The sequence below is a fragment of the Xiphias gladius genome, chromosome 16 (genome assembly GCF_016859285.1).
Source record: "Xiphias gladius isolate SHS-SW01 ecotype Sanya breed wild chromosome 16, ASM1685928v1, whole genome shotgun sequence".
Classification (NCBI taxonomy): domain Eukaryota; kingdom Metazoa; phylum Chordata; class Actinopteri; order Istiophoriformes; family Xiphiidae; genus Xiphias; species Xiphias gladius.
This window is the reverse complement of record NC_053415.1, coordinates 17,483,651-17,507,366: the sequence shown is the minus strand read 5'-3', so window position 1 is coordinate 17,507,366 and position 23,716 is coordinate 17,483,651. Positions and strand designations below refer to the sequence as shown.

At 39.0% G+C, this 23,716-nt stretch overlaps 1 protein-coding gene across 1 annotated transcript in view; it reads left to right on the top strand.

The window, feature by feature from the left end:
• col4a1 (collagen, type IV, alpha 1) overlaps positions 1–1,744 on the top strand; it is a 43,567-nt gene extending 41,823 nt beyond the window's left edge. The window contains exon 52 of the mRNA XM_040148579.1: positions 4–1,744. Within this exon, the coding sequence (XP_040004513.1) occupies positions 4–85 (82 nt within the window). The 3' untranslated portion in view covers positions 86–1,744. The remainder of the gene's footprint in view (positions 1–3) is intronic.
• Positions 1,745–23,716: the final 21,972 nt, after the last annotated feature.

The following is a 23,716-nucleotide window of genomic DNA, read 5'->3' as shown; positions in this document are numbered from 1 at the left end:
CAGGAAACCTGTCCCAACAACGCTAAAAGCGGGCAGTCTCAGAACACACATAAGCCGCTGTCAGGTGTGCATGAAGAGGACATAAACCACAACACCAGAGTGCTCCCTCCTAACATGCAAGCAACACCGCATACGCTGACATCCTCAACTTGGCTTTACTTTCTGTTTTGAAAGGATGGTGCTATTTCCCTGCATGTGTGAGAGGAGAGGGACAGAGACATGGTTTGCAGAACAGCCAGAGATTGAACTTTACACACCAGAACACAGAGACCAAGCGGCCTTTTGCTTCATGCAGAAACACTTAACTAACATGATCACAACATGTCTCTAAAGAATGGCACCCAGTTTACCACTGCACTGAGTACATGCCCCCTGGTAAACTCGTGTTCATTTTGAAAGGTTTGTTTGTGTAAGTCAGGTGCTATTGAATCTTACTTATCCGCCTTATTCCATTTTTTTTTTAAATTTCCTTTCCCTGCAAGTGCTACAGCATTCAAAGATATAGCTACATTAATATTATACATTTTCACACCTTATAACTTGTACTAATGTAAAGGATGGGACTTACCACTGGTTACAGAAGCTTGTCATTTTCTTAAATCACAATATGTTGCCACCACAGATATATAACAATCACTCTGTTGTAAATATAATGCATTCCTCTCTAACACAGTTCAACATACTCTCCTCAGGTTATTATTGACTTACTTTGTGTGTTATTAGCTCAATTTTTATTTATAAGATTTATGAGAATATGTTGGACTTGAGTGTATCTGAGATTTCACTGATCCAAAAACAGTGTTTCAACAACTGACAACCAGCGCATACAAAATAGCACTGAAAAAGCATTGGCAAGTGTGTGTGTGTGTGTTTGTGTATGTATGTGCTTGAGTGTGAAGACATGAGTGCATTTGGGCTGCTTGGAAGTGGTGTGTGTTACGACTTTTGCAAATGTATTGTTAATCAACCCTGTTGTTGAAATAATTCTAAACCAATGCACACAAATGAATAGACAAAAAAGGAAAATCACCTTTCCTATACCTTTAATCTGTCAGAACATTGTGTAGAAGAGCTGTGTGTTAAAGAATTTACTCCTCTCACATTAAGTGAACCAAATCTTTCTGATCGTTGATCCCAAGGAAATGCACATGTATATATACTTACACATAGCATGTACTTGCTATTCTGCTCATATACTTGACTGTTCCCGTGTGTGAATTACTTTTTCTATCCCTGTTGATTTTATGCAAAAATTATTTTTGATTAAGAGTAAAGGGGTTATCATGTCATGGCTGCACATTCAAGTCAAACTCATACAGATGAGGAGGATTGTATTTATAAGTGTCTCTGCAGGTTGAGAAGTTTTAAAAGGTCTTAACATAGGTCTGTGTTTTGTATACAGCATTCTGAAATAACATTCATGTGTTGATACTAGAAAGGCCTATTGGACCCCAAACATAGTTTCTGTGTCCCTTTCAGAGCAATTAAAAGATGATAACTTTTCTACTGTTAAAGTTATAGCAATTACTCTACACTGACCATAACCTGTTTTTGTTCGTGTGTTTTGCTTGGTTGTGATAAAATACTCCATGAAGTACATACAGTATTAGCAACATTTGCCATCAAATCTGATTAACAAATAGAAAAAAAAACATATACATTGACATTTTATATTTTTCCAGATCCCATTCTGTGTAATTCCTGCAATAAAGTGATTTGGAGAATAATCTTATTAATTAACTTATCATAGGTGTTATTTTTCCTTTTGCTTTGCTTTGTCTATTTTTGTAAATGTAAAGGTTTCTAATACAGTACTTTCAAAACGCCACAAGAGGGCAGCATCAGTACAATTTGTAAGTAAGTTGCTGATGGTTCATGATTGCTTTCCATTTGGCTGATTCACAAGCCCACTGTGTTTTTTGTTTTTACTGTCACTGGCTATTATTCCATCAAAAGGCAGTAAGAGCTGACCTCAAATCTATCTTGAACCCAAGCCTCTGCACCACAGTGCAATGCAGCCACTACCTCAGCACTTCTGCTGGGACTGTGGCCAACAAACCCGTTCACCCCATGAAAACACAAACAGATCGATACGCTTCGCAGAGAACCAGATAACCCCTCCTTTCATCTCCACTCTCGTCTTTCATCTATTACCGGAATCCTATCCCTTGTTTCCTCTCTTGTCACCAGACAGAGAAACATAGGCCCTGACCCCTGGCTATCTTCATAAACATGTCTAACAAGGCCTTGACCTTCGACCAGCGAGTGCAAGGTCACTCAGGTGCGAGTCACACCGGGTGGTGTACCACGCTAAAAGTCCAAGTTGTCAAATGACAGGTACAACTACGAGAAATGGCCTGAAGACCACAATCAAGATCATTTGTTGCAAGGCTTCGATATCTGCAGATGGGCCAAAGGCTATAGTCACAGACAAGTGGCTGAAACTGGGTACCTCTGCTTATATAAAGGGTAAAGTGTAACAAGAGGCAACTGACACATTTGCTTGAAAACCCATACGCGTATTTGTTTTGTAGGACACAGCTGTTTCTCTCAAGTGATGAACAAAAATGTTAGTCCATTTTACAGCTGAATTTACAAAAAATTACTGACACAAAATTTTGATTGCGTTGTCTTTGTCAAGTGTTACTGCTGACAAACACACGTCAGCCAGTTTGATAGTAGGTTATGTCTCATACATTATTTTGAAGATTGGATTGTTGGAGATATTCACGTAGAAATTTCTTGCAGCACTTTTCTAATACTTTGTAGTGGATGCTTACATTAAACAGAGCAGATAAGGCAGTAAGTTAATGGAACGTAAAGTTCCTTGGCGGTAAGTATGAAATGTAAGGAAAAACCAAGTTAAATTTGTAGTCAACAAAATCAATTTAAAAGTTATTAAAAATTTAGAAGCTTTCAACAATGGTAAGTACTGTATTCATCTCAATACACAAATTCATTATTTTAATAGTAAGAAAGTATCTCAAACCTGGCTCATACCCTGAAAACTAAAAGAAGTCCCATCAAACTGTAGGATATAACGTCATAAAATCATCTGCAACACTACTGCTATTTAAATAATCATATCATGGTGATTATTGTTGCGAGAACTGTAGAATCTGTGAAAAACAGTGTTACAACACAAACTGATCATCACTTTAATGACGACAGCCTCAATTAGCCTCATGCCTGATTAGAAAAACAGGCTTCTGACCAGAATGTTGCTTTTTTGAAAATCGGAAAATGTGAAACACTCACTCCCTAACTCAGTAACACCCTGCTGTGGTGGTACCATCCTAAATAAAGGTTAAAAGATTGTGGTCATAACTATTAAACCAGAGACAAAATGTTTTTTTGTTTTTGTTTTTTACTAGAGTGATCTTTCTTGTTTTATTAATTTGTTTATTAAAATAGAGGAACATTAAATCCTGGCTGTAAACCCCTGCATGTGTACATTGTGTTCAAACAGTTGCAACAAATTAAGCCCATAAATCACCGGAGTTCACATGCAAATGGACACATCAATGCCATGTGTCAGGGTCAGCGCTCAGGCTTGCTCAAGGGCTTTAGAGTTCAAAACTTTAACCTCTTTAAGTGTTTTAATCCTATTGGTTGTTTGCTTACGAGTTACGATCACATACAGAGCGCTGGAGTTTGTGCTGGTAAAACTTTAGTGCAATAATCTGTCCATGATGTTGCTTCTGGAGAGAGCATACTAAGTGAAGGACAGTAAATTGATCACATACTTATATACAGAATTGCAATTTGTGATAACTGTTTTTCATTCATATCAGGTTGAAATGAACAAACTGCTTTTTAGAATCTGGCCTTGACCTTTGCTGAAATGTGAAAAAAGTACATTTATATAAGTCAAACTGATAAAACAACTTGACCAAGTTCCTATAAATTAACATGTCAAGTTTTCGAGAACACGTTTACAACACAATTTGGGAATGTGTCAGGAGGTTACTATGACCCTGACACTTCTCCAGAGTGGATCAAGCCCAGAGGCCACCCCCACCACACCCCCTTGACCTGAGCCCTGCCAAATACAGATTAGCTTGCAACACAGCACGCAACACAAAACGTAACAGAAGCCATGCAGGGCATACATCCACAAACACTCACACACTCGCACACAACTATAAGAAAGGGACTTTGCATACCAGTGCTCTTTCCATCAGTCTGGGATTACACAAACAGCTAAGCTACAATAGGAGCTAAATACAGTTAGGGCTTTAGTGAGAAAGCTCTTTTTTCACAAAGAGTGAGATACTCTCAGTTTCCTGTCCATTTCCCAAAAAGAAAAATTTATTTCAGATTTCATTAGTCCCAGTTATAGTTTCCTATAGCGCTGCAGGCTACAGTGTGAGGGAAAACTGATAAGGTGGAGCGATGCTTCACTCTCCCCACTAGCTAACAACTTGCTGAAGGGAGGAGAGTATCATGGACTCAATGTCCAAATTCATTCCTATTACTACATGATAATGAGTATTTAAAAGCTGCACTAAGGACTATTTCGGATTTTAACGCGATTTCAGGCTCTGTGGTACCTCAGCTGCAAACACTTAAGCCTGTTTGTGGGACCTCTACAGCTGAGTAGGTCAGGGCCTCAACCAATCACATTGGTTACTGGTAAGCTGACAGTTGCCACTGAGTAGCCAGTCTTAATTTAGTTTAATTTTTATGGCTTTTATGTATATGTTTTTTTTTCTGTTGTTTTTGTTTTTTACTACAGGTGCTATTAACGTAACTACTAACTTTAGATTGGCTGGACCCCTACACAAATCTTATGAAAGGCATTTGACTTATTCATGTTTCAAAAACTTGACTGTGTCTGGTCTTTGTTAAAGGCCCTGCATAGCCCTCCAGTTGTTTTCAGTTACTCTGGCTGATCAGACCTCATGTCAGGTGGAAGTTGACTGGAGCTATGCTACTGTAGGGATTGTGTGAAGTCACCAAACTCTATCTACTAATAAGAATATTGTGTAAATTTTCCTGTTATAAGAGGTGCAACAAACTCAAGAGAACGGCGAGGGAGATTTGAGTGCAGTTTGTTTACCCTCCATCATTGCCCTCCGTCACTGCAGCCACTCAGCTTTTCTCCTTCTCTGCATGCTTTTATTATGTTGCAGGATACAAACAATGACTGTTTCCTGAATGAGAGGTAAAACCCACCCCCGTCTCTCAAACTGGCTGCAGATTGGAGAGCAGAGCAGTTCTGTGTGTCAATCTGTCAGACTGAAATCTGTGTAAAGTGAATGAAGCGATGGTCAGTTTCCAAAGCGAAGTGAATATGTCTCAACCTCTTCTTCATCAAGATGAATGGGGTAGTGAAATGACCATGCATTGAGAAGAAGTCCAATCAGGTAACTTAAGTAAAAACATTCTTGAAATGGATAAGTCAGTGTAGTGAATTAAGGCCTGTTGCCTCATACACCTTTATGTATATGTTACTCAAAATTTCAGGTTTGACCAGTGACCCCAAAATAAACTCTCCCTCTTTTGTCAAAGAATAAAATAAAATCCATCAAAGCAAAACTCCGTGCACTAAGCCAGTCCTGCAAGGTTTGTGTGACTTCAGCAGGGGGCAACCATGTGTGTTCACATTGTTAGAGAGTGAGGAGATAAAGAACCGAGAGATATGCCTGGTGTTTGGTATAAACTGACATAAAATGATGTACCCTATATCTTGCAGTCATCTGAAGTTTCTAGCTTCTATGCTTATCTTGACCATGCATGTTTTCAACAGTCTGCAAAAGTTAAATGGACGCCCTTGGCAAAAAGCAAACAACTGAGGTATTAAACATCTCAACTCTATGCTCTTAACCCGTGGCATGTTTAGACACGCCATGCGTCTCCTCTGTTACATCGCTTTTTTAAAAGGCTTTTTTCATTGCTCTGGTTGAGATCCATTTTTTTGAGACCTGCTGTGAACACACATGTTTCTCTGACACCTTCCTCACTACCAATCACACCCATTGTCTGCTACCATGACTTCGAAAAAAATTAGGATTAATACATGTCAAATTTTTAATCATTTTTGAAGGATACCAGTGTAGCTTCATTTCTTTTTTTTTCCATCAATTTCAGTTTTGCTACAAAATAGCAAAACAGCCAATTGTCCAATTCAGTGTCAACCTTTTGGGTCCGGCCGTACTTCTGTTTTTACATCCTGTTAGACATGATTTCAGTTAACTATACCACTAGTTATCTGTCAGTGTATTATATTGCTAATTATCATGTTTAAAGTAACAGTTTTCTTTTATCTACAATGTAACTTTGACTGATGAAGTGACGAAACCAAACCAACAATGAAACATCCAGCCGTAAACTTTCACTTTGCTACCTGATGTCTTTTGCTGTAGCTTTGAAATGCTGGGTTCCTCCCTGTTTCCCCTACCAACCAGTTTATGACAAGACATTGTGCAACCCTAGGTCCATGCTGGACCCTTTAAGCATCCATGTCTTCCTCTCTGTGGAACTAAGTTACAGGCGTAGGCATAATTTTATTTGGAGACATGTCACCCAAGTTATTTTATCCACAGTATTTGACACCCCAAATTAACTCTATTAAGTGTCCTCAACATCTTGACACCTGACCAATAGGGTCGTCTCGCCCAAATTACCAAAAAAAAAAGGTGGAATCAAGCACACTGGGGGTGAATGTATATATATATATATATATATATATATATATATATATATATATACAACCCTCATTGTGAGCAGTTATTTTTGGAACTACTTTATACTGAAAAAATGCTTTATACTGAAGAGGTTCTCTCTGGGTACTATGGAGATTAATGATCAGATGACTTTTAATTAAACAGTAACTTTCTGCTTCTGTTTCTTAACAATTTTAACAAAGTCTATTTTTTTCCACACTGAAATATATATGGTTATAAAAATACCTATGATATTAAATTGTGTCAAAGATCTATGGAGGAACACAGGACAAATCTGCAGATAATTCACCTTAAGAGGAGAAAAATAAAACATTGACAAAGTATCATAAATTCATAACTTCATACGGTATAGAAATGTTTGAGTGTGAAGCACATTCACACAGTAAGTAAAAAATGAAGTTCATGAAGAATCATTACCATTTAAATCGAGTGTATCAATCATCTGTGACAAAATGCCTTTTTTATTTTCTTTCTCTTTGAACAGTTGAGCGGTGCTACTGTGTAAGTCAGAATCAAGCCCTGACCTTTCTCAATGCACTGTTAAGATCACGACGTGATGCCAAGTGCCAAAGGTTTACACATAGTACATGCAGCGTATTACACACATAAATAATATACCATTAGGAACATACTGCTCTCGTGGTTGAAGACTATAATTGTAGCTTCTACAGTTTGCAGTATATGTGCTCCCCAAACTTCAAACATAAATAACACCCTTGGATACAAAGATCATTGTGCTATCTGGGCACTGGCAGATCAGACTCAGCTGTGTTGTGTCCCTCTCTTTGAAGAAACCTGTACTTATAATGTACTGCTCTCACAGTGAGTAGTGAAATGGCACGGGACACACATTTGTTTCTGATTAGTGGGAAGTGTAAGCTATTGACCACTCTGCATTGGCATCACTACCCGATGTTAAAATGCACGTTTGTTATTTTTTAGTTAAAACAATCAAATTGCTCTATTTTAGTAATTACAGTGACTGTTGTAGCGATTAGAGAATATGACTGTATCGTGTTTTTGCACAAAGATGACATAAGTCCATCTGTGGAGCTTGGCTGTCATGTGAGGTCTGATCACGATCTCAGCATGATCAGAAATCTGATGTGCTCAGATGAGGCCAAACATGGTGCTTCCTCCTCCTCCGCTGCCTCCTCTTCCTCCACAGAAATTTTAACTCAATGCACAGTGTCCACTCAGAAATATGGAAATAGCATGGCAGTGTATGAATGAGAGGAGAACAGAACGCCTCCACAACCGAGTGGAGGAGTAAAAAGGATGAGTGGACGTCACTGTAACAGAGAGTGCGTGGGCAAAAGAGGAAGAGTGGGAGTGAATTTGTGGGAGGCATTCCAGTATAACTCTCAATCTGTCTTTTCCCTTTATTCATCTCAATTAAATCACTTTAATTCTTGTGAAGAACTCTTCATACTTCTCCCACTACCATCCTCTCGAATCATAGGTAAACACGTACGTAAAAGCTACAGTCAGCAGACAGTTAGCTTAGCTGGAAACAGAGATGAACGGTTAGCCTGACTCTGTCCATAGATTACAAAATCTACCTGACCAGAACCTCCAGAGATCATTCATAAACACATTATATCTTTTTGGTTTAATCTGTAAAATTGACATCTTGGGGTTTTTACAGTGGCTTTAGCTGGGACTGTCAGTTGTACCTTAATGTTTAATGGACAGATATTAAAGTGGTATCTTCTCATCTAAGTCTCAGCAAGAAGAGTCAATAAGCATATTTCTCAAATAGTCGAATTATTGTATTAACCCAGGTGTCTCAGAATGTAAGCAGTAGCAGGAAGAAGTGTAGCATTTAGGACAAGTATTGTATTAAAATTACTGGCAGTCAGCACAGGAGGCTCTGCTTGGCCCTTCTGGACCGTCAGTGTGATCAGATGGTTGGCATTCATGGATCGTCCATGTCTAGTACCGGGAACAGAGAGCGAAGATGGGACATCGTGTGTGTGGAAGTCAGATGAAAAGGAACCATAGAAATTGAGACAAAACTGCCAGATGGAAGAAAGCGTGTAAAAAGGTCATGAAATACACTGTGTGAGATCACATCCCACCCCTTTTTGGCCTGGCTTTAACATCTTGTCTGCTGTAAAGCATATGCAGATATCAAATGTTAATACATATTAATCAATCAAAGTTGATTAATATGTGGAGAAAATAAAGGAGGATTTTTTGTGGATGTCGGATGTTGCATGAATTGTCATTTATCTGCACAGAGCATGTACTCTTTGACAAGCGTCCCTTGCACAGGAGTCTGGATGTGTGCATCCTTCTTTGGTTATAAATGCAGTTCATGTTTTCAGTGTTAAACAAGGAGAAAAAAGGTACACTCTGTACGGCCCAGTCTTCACACCAGCAAGGAATAGTGATTAGGTACTGTTTTTTCAGAGTACAAGAAGAGGACTGTGGGTGTTGTGTGAACATTAGCAGCTAAGGGTGTGAAGACTCATAGTTAAAATTACATTTTCAGTTGAACACAACTTTTCCCTCTTGTAATTAACCAGATATGTCAATAAGGAACGGACATGATTAGTTGAAAATGATTTGTATTTTAGTATAACCACAGCAATATTGGACTGAAATACCTCATCCATGACTGACCAGTATTTCACTCTTGATGAACCAAAGCGATGGCAACACTTTCTTCAGCTTTTATGGTCTAGTCACATCATCATGTAAATTACCAACTAACGATTATTAAACTATATGTTGAGAAGAAGTGCACCATTGAATGTGTGTGACACTGCCATCTGTCTTCATGTCACTTTCTTGTGTAAAAGGTTAGGTAGAGCTCTTGGTTGACTGCACAGAAAGCATTGGCTGTGTTTAACGACTGCATTGTAACTTACATTCCAATTTACTCAGCAGACAAATCTACAACAGCGTATCATACTTAGTAAATAACCTTTTACCGTGTTTCATGCTAAATTACCTCAGTTAATATTACAAGCTGGATGCAGGAATCTCTCACCAACTTGGCTGCTTCATTTACATGCCAAGTGAAGTCATCACTTCCCTCGAGCACCATTAACAAATCCCACTAAAGGAAGCTCAATTACAACATATGAAAGGGCCATTCATGCTGAGGCTAACCAGCTACATCTACTAAAACTGAGAATCTTCAACAATTTAGTGGACGGTGAGGTTGTCGATTAAAAAACGACCAATTTAGTGGGTTATTTAAAACCATTAGTTCACTTGAGTTCACTTTTTTACACTGGTCACTGCATCACAGGGGTACACTGAGCTTCACAGCACATAATCTGTTGTGCCCTCTATGAGTTGTACCCATGGTTATCCAATGACATTATCTACAATGTTGTTTGCTCTTTCAGAAAGCTGTACTGTTGATTTTCTCTGCAGGTGCTGAATTATTGAACAAAGCTATCATCACACCAGCAGACCAAGTATTTACAGTACTATTAGGGTTGTTGTGGTGTTAATGGGCCCTTCCGCTAGCCATTGTGAAGGCCAGGGTAACACCTGCATCAACAAAAACACGTACATGTGTACACACACGCTCGCGGACACAAATTTTGTCACACAGTTGTTGCGGGGAGACCCTCGCGGGAGTTTGTTGTTTTTCAATAGTGGTCTGAGCACGTCAGAAAATGTGCTTACACCATGGCGACACATGCTGGCTCAACAGTATTATGGAACGTAGCTGTCCTTCAGTGTCCCGGGAGACTTCAGATTAAACACACAATAACATACAGGGGCCCTGTGGCGACATCTTGTGAAGGATGTAACAGACCTGTAAAGAGTTTGCCTTTCTTGGTTACGTTCTGTGTGTATATGCATGTGTGTTTCCGACCTTTCGTATTTTCGTTTTGTGTGGCTTGATGCTTTTCCATCATCATGGGCAATGACAGGAGAGCTATAAAGAGGCCGGTAACCATGATCCCCTCCAGAGAGATAAGAGAGGCTTGCGACCTTTCACTGCGCTCTGGAAACTTCCATGTTTACAGTCTCTACCGACTCCTCTGCTCCTCCATCAGCTGACAAACTGTTACATAAAGCAACATACTGGCAACAACAGGTCATTTATATATATGATCAGTCACTAACCCAGCCACCCTTATCATTTCACTCTCACACAGGCACACACACCCTAAAACAGGATCTTGAAGATATCCCTGATAGCTACATGCATGATATGAAGCTAAAAGATTGAGGCTAAAGCTACATGCCCCAGGCCAAAAGTAAGCATCCTCACCAGCTGACTAATGAAGACCACATGAAAATAAAAAGCAGTATTGCTTTATTACAGAGTACAGCTTTTCTGGCCACTGTATTATAGTACAGTATAATAAATTAAACTTTAATTAGAAGGTTAATAATTCTCACACAAACATGTTTGGATGCTTACTATCGAAAAATGTACCTGGTCATGCAACACAGAGGTTAGACTTAGTGTGCGTATTTTCAAAAAGTAGGTTTCCTTCTTACAAGAGAAAATGCTTTCCGGATGATGTCGTAGTTTGGGAAATGTAAAGCTATCTCAGGTATAAAGTTTGGCTGGGGTTACTGAAGTGTAAACTTCCAAACCAAAAAAAGAGGAGGACGGAATGGCTAATGTTAGCCTCACCACTGATATAGCAGCATCCAATTCAGTGGATGTGTACTGTAACCCTACAAAATACTGAGGTTAGGTCATTTCTGGGAGGGGTTTGGAAGTAATTCAAAGCCAACCAGTGGCTAACTACTGTGTGTAGAATTAATGATAAATTAGAAGCTGCAGTTTTGAACCTTCATTTTTTTGTGTTTGCAGATTATTTTTGTCTCTTCCTGCTGGCATATGTTCATTTCTGCCCATCTGTTTGTCTCCTTGTGTCTCTATTTATGTCCTTTTTCACAGTCTCTGTCAACATGTCCTTTGTGATCTGCAACACTTATTGTGAAAAAATTAAGAGGTCAGGCTTGTCATAATCTTTTAATCTTTAATCATCTTTTAATTTTTCTCTATTATAGATGGAGGTGTGGAAGAGATGTCTGATCCTTTAATCTTAATTAGAGGATCATATTATTTTATGAAGCAAGACTCAGTTTTGTTGTAGCTAATGCTTGTGAGGCCTAATGATTAGCTGTGAGCCTTTCCAGACTGAAACTTCCCAAATGATCTGAATTGATCCTGACGGAGCCATGCTGTTTCTAGTCTGCATTTATTAAAGGTTGACAGCGTGTAACTGAAGAAAAGGCATTGCTGCTGATGAAGACAAGTGAAATCGTGGAAGGCGGTGGTAAATCCTCCTATTTCGGTAGCGTCACACATGAAAGCTCAGATCGTCAGCCACCCAATTTCTTGCATATCAAAGCTCCTCCCACACACTATCACTGTCAAGGCCAATCTCATGAGGCTGCAACCTGCAAGACCACTATTTCTCAGATCCCAAATGCCTCCAAATGCAAATGTATATCTAATGACTCTCTCCTATATATCCTTTCAATATACTGTATAATTTATTCTGTGCTCAAGGGCAGCCATGCGTTGACCAAATGCATCTCTTATATACCATGCAGGTTCTTTCACAGTCATTTCCATTTCTTCTGCTGTTGGCCTTTTGATTATTCTTGGTTGGAGTTTAATGTCACATAAGGTATGTCTAGGTCTACCTATTATATCCATACACTGTGCACTGTATGTGCAAATATACATTTAATCACCCACATATGGATGAACTTATACAGACATGCACACATGCATTCATGCATAGTAGCAAAATGTTTGTACCTATAAGGTATTCATTAACATGTTTTCACTCTCTCCATCTTGTTGAAACCCCATTAAACAGAGACTGGAACGAATGAAATGTTGGTATGTAAATGTATGTAAATGAAGAGCTCTGCTGCAGTGTCAGTCAGACTGGCGACAGACATTTTCAGTATTGCGGTGGCTACAGGAAGAAAACCTCGATGCCATGGTCCACAGGTTCCCTGCCCCCTCAAGTCAAACCCTTTGATGGGGTTTCATTATTCGGTGCATTCCTCTCTTAATTCTCTTACAAAATAATTATATCTGAAATGGGGAATTGTGCTTAATGTATGTACAATTAGGCCCTGTTTCAATCAATTTTGGTCATCTAAATTAAACCAAGGATTCATTATTGAGTAAATGATCAAGATCTTTATGCTTCTCTATAGTCTGTTCCTATTCGCCACACTGCAAAATGTATAATGTCTTTAAAAAGGAAATAAATAAATATCCCTATTGCTCAGTCATCTTGTACATAAGTTTATTTTAGACTTGAATATATTGTGATGTGTTGAAGAGAGCGTCTTTAAAGGATAAAGATACCTATATTGTATATTTTTGTCATTTTCAGCAAATCCAAAGAAAAGACCTAAACCAACAATGCAGGTTCTTTCTAACAAAGTATGTCTCTAAACACTTTCTGACTACCTTACCCTGTCTAAGGTTCTCAACCCCTAGCCTATTCATTCCTACCAAAGATTTAAATCTTTAAAAACGAGTCACAAATATATAGTTAGATTTTTTTTAAAAAGGCTTCAATAACAGCCGGGATCAGTATCGGTATTCTGGTTAGTATTTACAACATCAGGACAGAGTATGTGGGATTGACTCAAAATAGATTACAGTGCCCGTGTTCTTTGTAACAAAAGAACATATCATCCTGCGAAATGATGTGGCTGACTGATGTGTTTCTTATGATAGCTATGCACCACTTTGGTCCCAACCGTGATATTGCAACTATTGGATAGATTGCCATGAAATACCACTTGATATCAGAAGATGAAACCTATGAATCCCCTGATTTTAATCTAACACCACCAGCAGGTCAAAGTTTTCAACGCCGACTTGAATGAACTCGCACCAAATTGTGTAAATTCATGATCCCCAGATGATGAATCCCACTGACTTTGGTGATCCTCTGAATTTTCCTCTAGCTATGAGATTGAGTGGTTCGGAGTGATATATCTCGACAACTACAAGATGGATTGCCATAAAATTTGTTATAGACGTTCATGTTATCCTCAGGATGAATTGTAATAACCTCACTTATTCTATGAATTTTCATGTAGTGAAGTCATTTGATCAAAGTTTTCTTTTGTCCAATACTTTGGTTTTGCACACCAAAAAAACTGACATTCACATCTGTCTCAGATGAGCTTTGTGTTTACTAAAACAGTGAATGTGATAAACACTATACCTGCTAAACATTATATTGTCATTGTGAGCATGTTAGCATGCTGACATTAGCATTTAGCTCAAGGCATCGCTCTGCCTAAGTACAGCCCCAAAGAGCCAATAGTGCAGCTGTATACTCTAAATTTTCTTAAACTCTAAGCTATAGAAGCTATATCAGGGTTAGTTTTAGCCTACACAGACAAAACTAATTTGCAGGATGAATACAATTTGTCTTATCATCTTTTCAATGTTTCAGTATCTGTGGGTGGATTAATTCAGATTTTGGTGCATTGAACAAAATCTTAACAAAGCAGAAGTCTGCTTTACTAGATAAAATTTAATTTATGGCTTGAAGTTAAAAGTTCTGGTCTGATTCCTCACAGATTTTAAGGAATGAAAGATGATCAGATTTGTCCATAAACTTAAATGGACATTTTGTTGACAATCGCTTGGTGTGTATACATTTTTTGTACCAATTTTTGTGATTTAGGACGCAGACAATTGTAGTTGTCTATCCCCCCAGGGGATGCCCAGTGCATGAGGAGGATATTTCCTGTGTTCTCTGGAAATCAGTCCACCTCCTCATATCCTCCTACCGCCCTCCTCTAGCCACTTCCCACACACAGCCAGCCTCTGACAGATAAATGTGCAGGCAGACTATACAATACACATGTGATCTTCTGTGATCTCCACCCACCACCAGCTCAGACATGTTGAGAGAAATATGCCACTGAATCTCACTGTATGAAGATAACCTACAAAAACGGCTTATTTCTCAATATGGCGAGTCTGGGTTCAAGCAAAGCTGTTCGATTCACTGTAAAAGAGGAAGATGGACGCAGATCATTCTGAAATGTTAAATATTTAAGAGCTGCAGGCCTCTGAGCAATAGAGAGGAGGGAGGGAAGGAGATGGGGGAGAAGGACTGAAAGTGAGAAAGATGAGGAAGGAGAGAGTAGAATGATATAAAACTCCTAATTTCAATGTAGACTTCATTACATATTCATGCAATGGTGCAGCCTTTATGTGTGCGTGTGTGTGTGTGTGTGTGTGTGTGTGTGTGTGTGTGTGTGTGTGTGTGTGTCTGCATGCGTTTGGTGTGCAGCTGGTGATCATGCATATTACCTATCACTTCCACTTTAATTGGACACAACCAAGAGAAGGTGGGCTCATATCAATAATTCTAATGATACATAAAAGCAAATATTCTCGTTTTTCAAATGATTTGCTTGAACGCACTCTCTGGAGTGTTGGATGAATGTATTTATGTATATAAGTGTGTCTGGTATATGCTATTATGACTGATTCTTTCATTAGCAGAGCCTGTGTGCATGCATGGACTTTATATATCTGTATATGTGTGTACGTGGACGTGTATCTGTGTGTGTGTATGTGTGCATGTGCATTCATGTGTGTCCCTCTGTCTCCATATAGATTTTCATTACGACCCCATCAACGTCCAATTTATTAGATATCATGCTGAACTCTTAGCATGTTGCACTTCAGATAAACGTGATTATGGTGCTGCTGTGTGTGTATGTGAGGAGCATTCAACAAATTATTAATGTTATTTGAGGTTTATCAACCCTAACTAATATCATTTAATAGCATTAAAAAACATGAATGATTAATTTAAGAACAAAAATAATAACTGTATTGCCGGCCAGTAAGTTTCCTCCTTTGTTCAGAATGTTGCCATCATGTATATAGTGCTGACGAATGAGATAATAAAGTCATTTATATTTGATAAAAAAACACAAAATTGAAGGCTAAAAAATACATTATGATCACATTTCTCCTCTCTAACTACACCAGAATTGCAATGATGTATAAAACATTTAAGTGTGACGGTAATTCACTAATTGTGGCAATCGGCCATTCCCACTGGCAATTGGGATGCTCCATGTGTTGCTTTTTTAGTGTGAGGTAAAATCAGTACAGCCTTAGTGGGGACATTGGTGAATGAGGTCACAATTGCTGGACATATACAGTCCAGTTACACTACGGGATGTAATGAGGATGTAATTAAAGACATGTATCAGATAAGCTCATAACCAGCTAATAGCATCACTAAAGAACAAATAAATACAAAGGACATGTTTAGATAAACACCCAAACAACCATACTGTACTCTATGATCATAATAAATTAGGTATTTTTGTGAGTGGAAATTAACATGTTTGTCAGGGTGATTTTCTCTTCGTTGGGGAAAGCCCTCTTTGACCTGAGGGAGTGTCATCTTCTCATTTGTGGCAAAGAGTCATCAACATCTAATTTAAACACTTGATTGGATAATTACACCACATGTATAATTTAACTTTGTGACCTCTCCCGCTGTCTTTCTCTCTTCATTAAAATTAGTACGGTGCACACACGCTTGCACACATCTTACCAGCCTTAGCAACAATGGACTGTTGGACTATGCAGACCGAATGTGGAACACTATTTCCGGTCATTTTGAAATAAGCAAAAAAGGAAATGCAAAATATTCATTCAAGAGGGTCGCCATTCATAATATAAGTGCAAAACTACTTTGTAATTTTCCTGTAAAAGTTGTTAAGAGGGGCTTGAAACTCTGGCCAATGTCTACCTATCAAAAAGTATCAAACAGGGGACCTCCATAGCCTGCAATGGAACTTTCTGTGGTGAACAAAGATTTGGACGTGAATACATGCAAAGGCTTTCTTTATACCTTTCAATGGATTATTTAACTATATTGTTTTTAACATTTAAACATCTTGCTTTGACAAATACTCTGAAAATCATGTAGTGTTGCATTCATAGAGTATTCAGTGTATATCAGCTGACATTAATGTAATAGGCTAATATAGTGGCTACTTTAGTACTAGTGTTTTATTATAGTTTCAAAAATCTGTAGTTTTTGTGGGAAGTGGAGTAACAGGACCATTTAGAGGTTTTGAGGTTTTTGGGTTTGATCCTCCGGCAACTGGTTTTCTGTGAAGTCCTGTACCCAGAGGAAAGACTCAAAGGCCATGAGAAATAGATCAGAATCTGTAAGAAACAGATCTTAAGTGTCTCTTTTAAAATAGCAGAGGGAGTAATAGAACTGCTCTGGAGTTCTGAGGTCTTGGGTTCAATCCTCGGGATCCCCAGTGAATTTTCAAGTCCAATATCCACAATAAACATTCAAAGGCCCTAGGAAACACGAGTATGTTGTCTGATTAAATAGCTCATGGTGATAGAGGACTGCTTGGAAGATTTCAGGATATAAGTTTGATCCTTATGAGGCTCAGTAAATTTTTAAGTCCAAAACCCAAAGTGAAGACTGAAAAGCGCTCAGACAGAAGCTCACAGTGTGAAGGGGACCTAGTGGCATCGAGGGGTTTGTTCACGACAAAGGTGGCAGGAGTTCAGTGTATGTCTCAAATCCTGCCCGCTGTTGGTGCCTGAAGCATCCAAACCAATCCTGCTGCAGAGGGTGAAGGACATTTACACCATCAGGTGCAGGAAAAAGGCCTCCTGCATTATGAAGGCCTACTCCACCCACCCTGCAAATGGACTGTTAGCCTCCCCACCCCATCAGGAAGGAGGCCATGCAGCATCAGGGCCAGAACCACCAGGCTACAGAACAGTTTTTACACCGAGGCCATAAGACTGATAAACTCTGCCTCTCACTGACTTCTTCTGTAACACCACCACTATTAACCCCCACCCAACCATTGCGATGAACTAATCCTTATGAACCCTTAGCTAATCTGGTTGCAATAAGCGAGTGTAACAGACATTGTGTGTAATTGTATGCCTGCAAATATACTCCATCTGTATGTGTATGCATGTACCAGTGTGTATAAAGGGCCAAACAAAGAATTGTAAAGGCCAAATGAGACAGAGGGTCTTTATTCCAAAAATGTCTTTGTACATGATTGAAAACATGGGAAATCACATGTCAAATCTGTTACAGCAGAGCATTATTACTTTTTACATGCTGTAACATAATATCTCGACAACAGCTACTTTTTTGTAGTAATTTAAATGCAACTTTACTTAGCTCAGTAACTCTGTGCAGGAATGTAAAATTGATGTCACCAACAAGCTAGCATTAGCTTTAGCTCAGAGCTCACCAGGGCCCCATTCGTACTGCAGACATGTATTATGTAGATCTACTTAATCTGCATTCAACCCATCTTGGACTCGGTCAGACAGCTGTCACAGGTTATTCTATATTACCAGAGACTTAGCTCTTCACCGCTAATTCATATTTCACAAAATGACATTTAAAAAATGACAAAATAAATTAAGGTTTCAGTTTCACTTCTCTCCCTCAATTCATATGAATGCTCTTTATTTGCCCACATGTGCAAATTTCTAGCCCCGGATGCTTGTACTGTGTACTCCAAAGCCAAGTAAGTAACTAACCAAGCAGTAACTGACCCATGCTCAAGTTGAAGGCACTATTTGTCTTGATTTTGAGGCCTTTACTCTGGTCGGGATCAATATCTCTAAAAATGAAAGGAGATGGGAATGTCATATATTCAGTGTTACTAATTTTATCAATGTTAAATGTTTAAAATGTGTAATATTTATATATATATATATATATATATATATATTTAAGGTTTAATCTGAATGGAGTGAAGAGCGAGTGAGTGAGGAGACTATTATTATATTTATGGTTTAACTATGAAGATAACAATGCTCATTTTCAGACAGTCTCTTCAAAATGACATTTATAGTGTTGCACTGTGGGCTGTTCACACAAAAGTCACAGAAATCCAGAATTGTATCCAGAAGAGAGAGATCTAGGGAGAGAAGTTAAAACCCAGCTTTCTTTCTCACCTCCACACAGCTGGCCAATCACTGCATGAAGTGTGTGTGTGTGTGTGTGTGTGTGTGTGTGTGTGTGTGTGTGTGTGTGTGTGTGTGTGTGTGTGTGTGTGTGTGTGTGTGTGTGTGTGTGTGAATTTTGACTTGTTGGTCATGGAAAGTTACATAAATGGTTGGGCAAAGAATCCCCTAATCCGATGTCATGGGACTGACATCCGACGTATGGGGTGTTTGAGGCTAAGCAACTATCCGACAAGCACTTCTGACGGAGTATACTGGCCCCTTTAGCCTTCAACATTCATTCTGAGGCATCTGGTAGTGACATTATAAACCTTTAACATCATGTTGATCCCAACAGCTGAGATCATCCTTTACCAGTGCTTTGTTTATCTTACCAGATTGACATAGTGTCTTTTTTACGCAAGATGTCCTGCTCTTACAGGTTCAGAAATATGCTATTTGTGTATTTTTAAAACATCCTGTGACACTGATAAGCACAAACAGTGTCACAGGATTATCTGGTGGTTGTCACATAAAGCAACTGCTCAAGCATATATTCCATGTGCAACAGTATGATAACCTTGCAATGTTCCTTGTGTTTGTCTGTGTCTGCCTGATGTCTGGAAACCGGCATATGGCAAAGCAATACCCTGTTATGTGTTCCTTGCAACAGTAAGACTTGAACCATAGTTTTCTCTGTGAATCCTTCAGACATTGTGGCCTATACCCATGTACACCTTCAGATTGTGTGTAGAGCCAGTTAAAGTGGATTATAGGTATAGTGTGTCTCAAGTGACCACCAGTAACTGGATTTTGCTTCCCTGATCCCATTTCACTTTATCTGTGGGAAACTGGGACCATTACTACTAAAGAGGAAAAAACCACCCATTTTCTGTGAGACATTTAGCTATCAAAGATGTTTGTTGGTACGTTATCTTCGTTATGGACTTAAAAACAATAACTCTGAGTTATAATGGATTGTCAAGGTACAGGTATAAGCACACCACAAAGCTGACTGAGTGATCATCGATGGTTGGGGACTCATCTGCTTTCACGCTACTGGAATATGCTCACATACAGTACATGCCTGACCGCTTCTGAATATGATAATTACAGTTTGTTTGTTTTTGTTTTTTCCAAATTGCTAACATGCATTGGTCAAAACTGAAATCACATTCTCAAAACTCTTAACACAGTAAGCAAAACATAAGTCTATGTGGAACAAACTGTGAATAATTTTTCACTGCTTTCACACAAAATGCATTCAATGACCACATTTTCCAAAATCCACAAACTCTTTTCTCATTCATACGTCACCCCCTGCACACTGTTGCAAATGTTGTAAACCATGGCCTCTCTTTGATAGAGGCCGGTTTAAGCGTGCAACCAAACCTGCAGCGTTCAGGTTCAATACTCCAGCAAAACAACAGGTTAGATGTGCTTCCTTTAGTGATAACCGAACTACATATTGCAGTACAATAAAGCATGCTTATATTTTTACATGTACTGATATTTTGAAATATATTGATTGTTTTGTGTTTTACAGTAGGATCCAAAGGTTCCCTCCCACAGGACTGAGAGGCAGAATATTTTCAGAAATGGAATTTGCCATTGTTGACATGGTAATCGGCAAGAATGCATGAAAACTGTGGGAAATTCGGGACAGAGTGCTGATAGGCAGTATCACTTTTGGGAATGTGAGTCCGGTCAGCAAAACGACAATTGCCATAGTCCTAGAGACACATAAAATAAAGATGAAGCAGTTGTACACTGTACCCGTTGAGAGAAACGGGAACGTGTGTAAGAACTCTGGTATCAATATGTCCAGGTAAGATGTCTGTTCAATAACCAAACAGGGTACATACACAGCTATGCATAATGTTAAGTACTGAAAAATTGTGCTTTTACTGCACTTTAGAGGGTAATGGAGACGGAAGCCAGGCAAATTGCACATACATTCATCTTTATGGATGAAGCTGGATTCAACCTGGCAAAAACACGCCACAGGGGAAGAAATATGATTGGAGAGAGAGCAACTGTGGATGTCCCAGACCACAGAAGAGCTAACATCACAATGATGGTTTGCTGTGACACAAACCACTCATTGGCCCCTACAATACAGAGAAGCTCATTTCTTTTCTCGATGACCTGTATGATCGACTTGTGACAGTGGAGGAGATAAGTCTAGGGGAGAGAAGCTTGCCTGCTTTCCTTTGTTGTGCTGAATAATGTGGCATTCCATCGCTCGGCTGCAATCACATACAGGTTTGCTTCACATCCCAGGATGTACTCCTGCCCCCATACTTCCCCTTCCTAAACCCCATAGAGGCGTTTTTCTCTTTGTGAAGGTGGAATGTTTATGACCATCGTCCACATGAGCAGATGTCCTTAGCGGGTGCCATGAACGCGGGATGTGGAGACACATCTTCTGAAGACTGCCAGGGCTGGATTAGACATTCCAGAAAAACACTTTCCAGGATGCATCGCTGGAGAAGACATAAGGTGTGATGTCGAAGAACTTGAGGCCAAATGCAGGAAAGCGGAAGCACTACAACCCTCACAGTACTGTTCAATATGAATGATTACAATATACATGTTTATTGATTTCGACCCTGGAATTTCAGGATTTGTTTTATAACTTTTTATTTTTCACAAGTAAAATTACTATATGCAAAGATATAGAAAAAATGTATAAAATAACTGTATTTCTGATTCATTCTTGTTCTATATACTTTAGTACAGTCAATAAAGTGAAAAGGTGTTATTCTTATTCTATAATGAAATACTGATTTATTTGAAAAATCATTCAAACTTCAAAGATAAAAGTTCATCCTTTATGTGATGCTCCCTGTTGTTAGTTTTGGAGGTGAAATTAATGGTTTCGGCCAAGATGCATAGTGGTACTGCAGACTACATGAAGAGTTTTGAAAAAGGGGCTTCAGTATTGACTGATGCTTGTTAGCAGTGGAAAAACACCCAAGAAATTCCCACCTTGTTCCTCTAGTTTGTGAAAGTCATCTAACAGGGCGGGCAGCTACCATGCGGATCCGAGTTCCCCTCAACCAAGATAAGCTAACAAGGCACAAAGCTAAAACAAAAAGTATTCATAAACATGTCCAGTGGTTTTTCAAGCTGGGCCTTTGCCTCGGAGAAAAGAAAAAAGTACAAGACAGCTGAACTTTCCTGTTCATTCACTGCCTGAGATACCGCCGGTTCCACAGATCTAGTAGAGGGGCACTCACTGGATCCATCCCAGGCCCTATTTTAAACATTCTTGTATACTTTTAGGTACAATCCCAGCTGTATTCAGATCTGTCCTCTTGTAATCTGATCTGATCAGCCAAGATACATTTTAGAGCAGACTGTGAGGGCATTTGTATTATTTCCAAGGATATCCCACATTTAAATCTCAATATTGTAAAATGTAGCTGTTTTAACAGAGTGATGTCTGTTATATTTACAATGATTATTTAACCCTTTTATTTAACTGTATATTCTGTCATTTAGGCATTATGCTTTTGCTTTTTATATATCCTGCTGTTTAACTGTGTTTTAATGTATATTGTTTTTTTCCAATATCTTGCTATATTGTACATATTTAAATTACACTTTCTTAAGTAATAAATTCATGCATATTCAGGTCTCCCTTGACACTGAAATCTCCGTCTCAATCATACAAAGGTTACAATCCAGTTCTTTTTGTTTTGCCACAAATAAAGTTATTCTATTTGTTAATCTGTGGTGGGCATTTCCACTCAGATGTGGTATTTATTGAGAAACACTGTAATGTAGAGGAGAAACAGGGAGGAGCCAGACTAGTATCTACATTGTTCATATTTACCTCATTTACACTAATGGGGAATAATTTTGGTTTACTTACCTTTGCCAGACACTCAGGAGCACAAAGTACTACTACAAGTACTACTGCATTTGCTTGTAATAGTGTGTGTGTGTGTGTGTGTGTGTGTGTGTGTGTGTGTGTGTGTGTGTGTGTGTGTGTGTGTGTGTGTGTGTGTGTGTGTGTGTGTGTGTGTGCGTGCGTGTGTATGCATTTATGTTACCTATTTGGGACCTTATGTAGACAGTCCTGACAAGGTCGATGTATAAACACCGACCTCGCCAAGACCAGTAGTCCTCATAGGGACCAAAGCCCGGTCCTAACGAGGCAAAAGGGAATCTCTGTGGTCCTGCTTAAAGTTAGGGTTAGGCTGTCCACAATGAATGGAAGTCAATGCAATGTACTAACAAGGATAGTTGCGCAAACTCTGTGTGTGCACGTGTGTGCATGTGTGTGTGTGTGTGTGTGTGTGTGGGCGCGTGTATATTTGTGTGTGTATGTGCACAGTTTGTGAGTGTGTGAACTTGTTTGTGTCAGAGACAAGAGGAAGACAGAATTGTGTTTTTGGTGAAGAGAAAAGAATATTAGATCAGCAGGTCACTTAAGGCTAAGCCACACCAAAAATCAATGCACACTTAAAATACACACAAACAAACAAACAAGCAGGGATGTGTAACTTCCTACACACTCCTACTTAGATCAGTTCTGTTTTAAATACTGTACATGCCACTTACATTCCTTTAATCTTCCTTCCACCAATCTATGCGTGGACTGTGTGACTGACACTATGGAAAATACTGCGGTGGGCAAAAAAAAAAAATTACTGCCTTGATCCAAACTCTGCCTATAATTTCCTCTACAATCAATACGCTGACATATTGTCTATCACCAGTCTCGGGTCTCTCAAGTAGACTGTCTTGACTCCCGTGATAGCCTCAGATGTACTGGACAAAACGAATGTTTTTAAAAAGTTGACTTTAAATTTGTTCTGTATGAACGGAGACACACTTTAGAGGCATTTTTATGCGCTCTTTCCGTCACAGTCATGTTTCCCCCTGTTCTGACTGTGGCAGAGAGGGAGCTCATGTATCACTGTCATCTATATCAAACCACGTGGCTCCAGATAACGTATAATTATGACAAATGACTGATGATGGTATTATGGAGCCTGAATATCATATGCATTCAAATCTATTTAATCAAAGCTACAGAGAGATAAGATTTCAGATG